This window comes from Elephas maximus, chromosome 10 (assembly GCF_024166365.1).
Source record: "Elephas maximus indicus isolate mEleMax1 chromosome 10, mEleMax1 primary haplotype, whole genome shotgun sequence".
NCBI classification, from domain to species: Eukaryota; Metazoa; Chordata; class Mammalia; order Proboscidea; family Elephantidae; genus Elephas; species Elephas maximus.
This window is the reverse complement of record NC_064828.1, coordinates 69,619,990-69,628,265: the sequence shown is the minus strand read 5'-3', so window position 1 is coordinate 69,628,265 and position 8,276 is coordinate 69,619,990. Positions and strand designations below refer to the sequence as shown.

The window sequence follows — 8,276 nt, the reverse complement described above, 5'->3', positions numbered from 1 at the left end:
GTAGCTCCACTTCCGGCGTGTGAGGCGGTGACAATGGGAGCGGCGCGGGCGGCGCCGGGAGGCAGCTGACAGGCGTTTGCGGCTTCGCTTCATGGCCGCTCTCCCGCCCTGCCTGGGCTCTGTGGGAAGTAGGGGAGCCAGCGGCGGCTTGAAGCCGGAGCTGGCGAGCCAAGCGGGGACCTGGGCGCGGCGCCGCTGAGGCGCAGCATGTGAAAAAGGGACGGCATCCAGAGCGGGGCGAGCGTCTCAGCCGGCCGGGATGGCTACGGCGGCCGAGCTCTTCGAGGTGGGTCCCTGCAGCTCTTCAGGGAGTGGCAGGCCCGGGGGTGAGGGCACTGAGGGGGGCGGGCAGAGGAGCAGGCGTTTGCCAGCTGCCCGGGAGAAGCACTGGGAAGAAAGGTGCGAAAGCGAAGGGGTGGGGTGGTGGCTCCGGTGTCAGCATGGGCGGAGCGTGAACTGGGGGAGGGGTGTCTTCGGAACCGCGCTGTGGAAGTGGGCAAGGAAGGGAAGCCCCGGGTTCGAAATGGGGAGGCTTGGTTGTCTCCGCGCGGGCCCGAGGGAAGCCTCGGAGCTTCGGGCGTTAGGTGTCTACTCCGGAGGGGTAGTGCGAGGGGCTGCTGACTCAGGACGAGCAGAGAGGAGCCAGAAACCCTAGGCTGGGCGAGGCACGTCTTGTCACTTGGATCCTCGCCCACTGTTCTGAGGGGTCAACCGAGATGTGGAGCTGTTGCGGGCTTCTCGTTGTTAAGTAATTATTCTGTTGGAAAATGTTAGAAGTGGTACTCATGCCTACCGGTTTACCCTTATATCTGGAAAAAACGAAGTATGTTTTAGGACAATAAAGGCCTACTTAGCCCTTCATTCCGAAATTTGAAGTTAACATTTATGGACAGGTGTTAAGGAATTTAAGTGTATTATAAAAGCATATAACTACCTGATAGAGACTCCTTAACGTGTGATAGTCGATGGGCATTCTCATGTGTTTCTTTTAGCGTTTTCAGTATTTAAAACTTACAACTTAATTCGGTAAAGTATGTAAGAAGCTGTGATATTTGAAGTAATAAAGGAAAACTAATTGGACCACAAAACGCTGAGATATAAAACATCTCTTTTTGAAAAAAGTGCAAAAAAATAGAGATGTGAAGAAAAAGGAAGGAAAGACTGTGTGTGCTTGTGTTTCATACCAAGTAACAAATAGTGTAGTAATTGAGAAAGGCAGCAGTTGACAACAGAGAATTTCTTCATGTGAAAAAAAGTATCTTTTTTCTGACTTAAATTCAGCATTTTTTTGTAGCTTAAAATTTGAATGCCACAACTTTTTATAACAAATGGAATTTTTTATTTGTTATTGTAAGTACATTTTTGGTTTCAGTAAGAATTTGGATAGATAATGCTTTTGTTGAGAGAGATGATATCATATACCATTGTTATAATGAGTTGTAGTCAAATAGTAATGTGTGAATGAAGGATTGTAATTACAGGAAGATTTCCGAAATATTAGGTATATTTTCTCAGATTTAAGTGTTATGGGATATAGTACATTAACTTCTCTAATCCCCAAATTGTGCCATCTGTTTATTGACATAGGAGCAGGAAGACATTCTTCTAGCTAGGAGCTTTTACTGTGTGTCCCTGGCCAAGATACTAAATGGTTCAGTGGTTCCTTGTTTTATTTGTTATGTTTTATAAATGTAGAAAACTATGAAGTTCTGATCTTTAATTTACTCAGTAAAGTGTGTGGCAAGCCAGATGTTAACAAAAATGTCATATTGATGTTCATAAGACATTAACCTTTGAGTTCGTGAGTCCTACTTGACATTCACAGTTATATCTCAGACCATATTGTGTATATTTTTCTTTAAATATTTGACCACTTGAGTTCACATAACTTAATTGAAAATATATTGATTTTGGGGCCTCATAGTTTGTTTTCTAGGGTCTTGCCTTTAGTAAAGTAGTTAAAACAAATTAAAGTTTGAGGCAATTTAGCGACTCCAGTTATGTGATAGCCAGTAAATTCACTTATTGGCCAGTGATGATAGAGACAGACTGGTTCTATGGCCAGAGGGTTCTTAGGACAACCTTAAACGCAACTACAAATTTTAACTCATATGACTGCTTCTTTCCTGACTTGTTGCTTCATCAAAATATAGCATATTGTATTGTAGTTATAATTAAGTTTTAATAGGTGTGATTAAGAAATATATTTGTCTGTTCAGCTTCACAAAAGGATCTGCTCTTGAATGTTTTAATTTCAAGTGAAAAGTCCTCTTTGCCTCACAGGGAGAAAAAACAAAAACAAAAAAAACCTTCAGTCACTGCTGCTGTTTCCTGTTGCTGCTGGCATAGGATCTAGATTGTAGGACAAGCCAGGGAGTGTCTTTTCCCCTGCTTCTGTTTCTTAATCCAGCTGGAGGACTGTGGGAAACAGAGACCAGGATGTAGTCAAGGATAAAGTGTTTTCATGTATCCTGCTTTTCCTGCACTATTAAGTAGAATTGTCACCCCCCCATGTTGAAAAAGGGAAGTTAAAACAATAAGGTTTTTGATTCCATAATATTTTATAAGTGTTAATTCTACTTTTTAAAAAATCTTATTCTTTTTCCTGTGACATTTAAACAACTTCATATAAGAATTCCAAACTATAGGATATTTCTTCAGTTAATAGAAATGATTGAGTAATAGATAATTCAGTTATTTTAATAGTGTAGGTCCTGGAACTTGCCCGGAATACATTCTTAATTTCAACCCTTGTTGACAAATCTTTGTGAAACAATCTACCTACAGTGCTTTTAAGTGATCACCTCAGGATGCACATTCTGAACATGGATTCTTACGTGGTTCAGATTACTTATGACCTCTGCATATAAAAAGTGACTGGGATAATAAATTCTTTTCCTGTTGCAAATATTCTTCACTTTTCTTACTGGGCTACTGAGGATGCTGTACTCCCTTCTCACCTTGCTAATTTTTTCTCATATCTTCCAGAATCTTTTCTTCTCTCTGGGGAAGCTACCTTCATGGGAGAGTTCTTTGTTAAGGAGGGTCATATATTCATTCATTCTAAAAATAGTTGTGGAATTGAGAACCTATTAACTTCAAGATAAGGTGCCAAAATTAATGAGACTGCGTATTCCAAATGGTGTGCTTAATGGCAATATTAATTCTCTGAGATGTGCTGCAAAAAACAAAACAAAAAACCTAAAATGATTTAGAGGCCAAAAAGTTTTGGAAGTGAGTGTATTCTGTTTCGCTCCGGAGATTTACAATATACTTGAGTATGTTAAAGATTCTGAGGAGTCCATTTCCCATACTGAGTCTTATTTTTCACTGCTTTTGTTAGGTCAGTTTTGTGAGTTCCATGGAATATACTTTGGAAAATGTTAAATTACATATAGTTAAATTACATATAAAATCTGTTCTTGTTATCAAATAGGGGGAGAGAAGATAGATACATAATAATATATTCTTGAAAGTTATAAATGGGGCCAAAGAGGTCTAGATAAAGTACTATAGGAGTTGAGAGAATGGAAAGATACCTCTAGAAGAGGAAAAGGATTAGGAGGTAGATTTGAATAATCTACAAAATATAGGTTAGATTTGAGGTTGTGGAACTGGCTGGACTTAACAGTAAAGCTGGCAGTAAACACCCGGACATAAAGGGATTTTAAGTGTGGGCCCTAGAGACAAGGAAAGAGTTAATTTTGGCTGGAGTATTAAAAAACCCATTGCTATCGAGTCGATTCCGACTCATAGCGACCCTATAGGACAGAGTAGAACTGCCCCCATAGAGTTTCCAGGGAGCACCTGATGAATTTGAACTGCTAACCTTTTGGTTAGCAGCCATAGCTAGCTCTTAACCACTACACCAGGGTAGCATGAATGAAAGGAATAGTGGCATGTAAGGTAAATTGGAATCTAATTGTGGAGATCCTAAATACCAGGATTAGGAGTTTGTTTTTTGTTTTTTAACCTGTAAATATAAAACTTGAGTCGATTCTGACTTACGGTGATTGGATGTATGTCAAAGTAGAAAGGTGCTGTATAGAGTTTTTAATGGCTAATTTTTCAGAAGTGTATCTCCAGGCCTTTCTTTTGAGGCACCTCTAGGTGGACTTGAACTCCAACCTTATCAGCCAAGGCTTTTGACTGTTTGCACCACCCGGAGACTATAAAAAGAACAGGGTCAGGTAATTTGACTATGGTACTATGGTGTTAATAACTGTTTCACTTCCAGATTAGAATTTGAATAGCCAAGAACACATTTTCCCTGTAGAAGCACACTTATGTATTTCTTTGACTTTCAAATCAAGTTACTAAACCAAACCAAACCAAACCCAGTGCCCTCAAGTTGATTCCAACTCATAGTGACCCTACCCAGTGCCATCGAGTTGATTCCATAGCGACCCTAGAGCTATTTAAACAGCCCTGTTGAGAAAGATCTTCCTAGTTCAATTAGTAAGCTAGGTACATGTTAAGCAACATAAGATATACAAGTAAGAACTACCCTTTTACCCTCAAGGTGCTAAAATGCCATCTGTTTTAGACGTATTAGTTGTTTGTGGAACCTGGCTACCAGTTATAAAACCAAAAAGAAATTACAATTACAGTATCGCTTATATGAGAAAACGTGTTAATTCAGCACATATTTGAGTACCTTAACTACTCTATGGAGCCCTGGTGGCACAGAGGTTAAGAACTTGGCTGCTAACCAAAAGGTCAGCAGTTCAAACCCACCACCTGCTTCTTGGAAACCATATGGGGCAGTTTTACCTTGTCCTGTAGGATCACTATGACTCTGAATCAAGTCGACTGCAATGGGTTGAGTTTGGTTTTGGTACTTACCCTATGCCAGCCATCCTCCTACGCAGTCGAATGATTTGATTTAAAAATCTGTTGAGAGAGACAGACATATTAACAGATAATACAGTGCAGTAGGAGATCAGAAGCTCTTCATGGGATATTTAGGAAAGGTTCGATAGAGTAATGACATAAATTGTGTCACAGTACATGAGTGGAAAACTTACAAGCAATGGAAGGGCATTCCAAGACAAAGAAAGATGTACCATATGCAAAGGCTCCAGTTTGTAAGATGAGGTGTGCTCAGGAAATACTGAGGAAAAAATAATGTATATACATACTTCAGGAATAGGGAGAGGTGAGTCATAACAAGACATTGAGATCACAGCAGTTTGGGGGTAACTTTGAGAAGGCCTTCTAGGCCATGCTTAAGGGGAGTGTCATGACTATTTTTTTGGCCGATAATTTTGGTGATTGTGTGAAGGATGGCTTTTTATGTGGAGAGATTATCTGAGAAAATAGGAAACTTGGGCAGCCTAACAAAGTTCTTGCCATTTTGTAGGTGTTCCAGAATTGTTTGTTGATTGATTAATTTAGGCAGGCAAAATTCTGACTTAAATCATTGAAGACAGAGAAGATGGGAAATTTGGGAAACATTTTGGTGGTAGAATTGAAAGAATTTGGTGATTGAGGAGTCAAATTGATTGTAAATTTGTAAACTTTGGAAAATGGTGGTTAACTGTTGCAAAGAAAATAGGAAGTATCCTTTTTGGAGAAAGGAATAATATGTCCAGATTTAAAATATATATATTTTTTACATTTGAATTTTTAGCAAGACATCTTGATGAAGAAGTCCAGAAAAGCATTTGGAAATATGAATTAGTAATGCAGAAAGAGAGCACAATGACAGCAGCTTAGGAATTACCATCTTATGTGGGTGGTGGTTTAGATCTGGGAATGGATGACATCTCTCAGCTCTGGTCCTACTAGTTATGTGATCTTGGGCAAGTTACTTAATCTCTTTGTGCCTCAGTTTTCTCAACGGTAAAATGGGGGAAATTATAGTATTTACCTCAGAGATTATTATAACAATTAAATGAGTTGATAAATGTACACTGCTTAGAAGAATACTATTGGAAGAGTGATAGCCATTTTAAACTTACTATTGGTCATAAGTGGATTGGGGAGAAAAAGCCTTCAAAGGAGACTATGAAGAAATAATCAGAGAGGTAGGAGATTCCAATAGGAGAGAATTATAAAAAGGGATTGTAGAAAATTATATTTTCCAAGGTGACCACAACAAGCTCTATTCCATAATGAGATATTGACACTTCTCCAATAGAGAGGTAGAGTCTATGTGGTCTCACTTCATAGTGGTAGAAGTGATACTATGTGGTTTCCAAGGTTAGGCCATAAAAGCTATATGCCTGGTCCTCTTGAAATGCTGCTTTTTGGAAACCAGCAACTATGCCAAAAGAATGCCCAGGCAGCCCATTGAGAGAACCAGGGCCCTTAGCCCTCCGCTCTGGCTGAACTAAAGCTGTCAGCACCAACTTCCCATCCTGGAAGTGGATCTTCCAGCCCCAAGTTGAGCTGCCCCATCTGACGCCACATGGAACAGAAACTAGATTTCCTTGCCAAACCCTGCCCAAATTACCGATTTATGAACAAAATATCATTGTTATTTTAAGTGACCAAGTTTTGGAGTGGTTGTTATGCAGATAACTGGTATGGAGGCTGATCAGCAGTTTATCTATATCAAGATCTAATAGGCATCTACCATTCTTGATAGAGCAGTAGAGGTAGAAACAAATGCTTAAGAGTAATGGACTTAAGCATTTTGTGTTCTGAGTTCTTCAGTCAAATCAACTTGCAAGTGAACTTCTGGAATGAGCAAGTCCTTAAACTGAGGATAATTTATGAACTGTGCATGTGTGTGTAACTAGTGTAGGAAATTGGGTCCTGGGTGTACTTAGGAAATTGGATAGTAGAGTGTGTAGTGGTGTGTTTGTGTGTGTGTGTGTGTGTGTGTTTGACAGAGAAAGAGATTGATTTGAAAGATTGATTTGCCCGCTTCCCATAATAGTGTATCATAGTGTCATATAACTCACCCTCCAAACAAACAAACAAAATCCCTACAAGTTAAATGAAAGTTCTATTTAGTCGAGGGGTATAAAATTTAAAAGTTTGTTAGAAGTTTATGTGTATAAGATATTTTTTAAACCTAAGCTAATTTTCTGTTGCTATTTTCTTTCCTTAGAATCGAAATACAAAAATAGTAATGAGAATGTAGTTAACTATATAATTCATACATCTTTGCTTAGTCAGAATATATTAAACAAAAATAAATAAAACAGCTCCATAGATTCACTTTCTTAATTTCATCCCAGCATTTTAAGTGCCTACAAATATATTTAATGTATAAATCTGTAAATAAACTTAATTTGACTTAAAATGCTACTGTGGATTGTGTTAGACATTTTTTAAGTGATGATTTTCATTTACTTTATACAATTTTAAAAGTCACCATGATAGAGTGGACGAATTTCTGGGTTAGAATACTGGTTGAGTACCTTGATAAGACTTAAATTTCATTGCCTTCAGTTTCCTTTTATGTAAAAATGAGATGAGAGGGCTGGGCTATTATGATAATTTAAAGGTTTTTCTAGCTTTAAAATATTAATATCTAATCCTATGATTCTGCTAAGGCTAGTGTAAAAAGTAGTGTAACATTCTATTACTTTTCTCTGGAACATAGACATTACATACTATTTTACTGTCAGAAGTAAGATATGTTCTATACTGGAAGGTGATTTTGCATAAGAGAACCTAAAACAAAAAATTCTAGAGTACCAACATTTAGATAGTCTTCAAAACAGTTCTGCTAATGGGATTAATTGATTTTTTCCCAGAGTATAAAGAGCTGGCATCCACTTCAAGATTGTATGTTAAAATAAATTTTAATAAGTAAAGTAAAAATTCATGTAGTCTTGCAGGTAGTCTTCAAACATACCATTTCAAAGTTTGCCTTAGTTGTATTTAAGGGTCTTAATGTGCTTTCATAGCAACCCTACAGGACAGAGTAGAACTGCCCCACATGGTTTCCAAGGAGCGCCTGGTGGATTTGAACTGCCAACCTTTTGGTTAGCAGTGGTAGCACTTAACCACTATGCCACCAAAGTTTCTGTAGGGTCACTATGTGTCAGAATTGGCTCAATGGCAGTGGGTTTGGTTTTTTGTTTTTTGGTTTTTTTTTTTTTTTTTTTTTGGTTTAATGTGTTTTATCCTTCTACCTTTCCGTACTACCTTTGGATCCTTTTTTGCTATCCTGAAACAAAATGAAGCATTTTGTAGTGCTCCTCAAAAAAAAATAAATACTCAATAAATAGAATTAATTTATTAATCCATAGTGAAGCATGTAAGGATTCCCAAGAAAGTAAAATCATATGAGGTTAAAAAGAGGCCAAATGTAGTAA

General features: G+C 38.3%; 1 protein-coding gene across 1 annotated transcript in view; it reads left to right on the top strand.

Annotated features, from left to right (window-relative positions):
- Positions 1–28: 28 nt before the first annotated feature.
- The window catches only part of EXOC5 (exocyst complex component 5), a 57,152-nt gene continuing 48,904 nt past the window's right edge, over positions 29–8,276 (top strand). Inside the window, exon 1 of the mRNA XM_049898064.1 lies at positions 29–286. Coding sequence (XP_049754021.1) covers positions 260–286 — 27 coding nt within the window. The 5' untranslated portion in view covers positions 29–259. The remainder of the gene's footprint in view (positions 287–8,276) is intronic.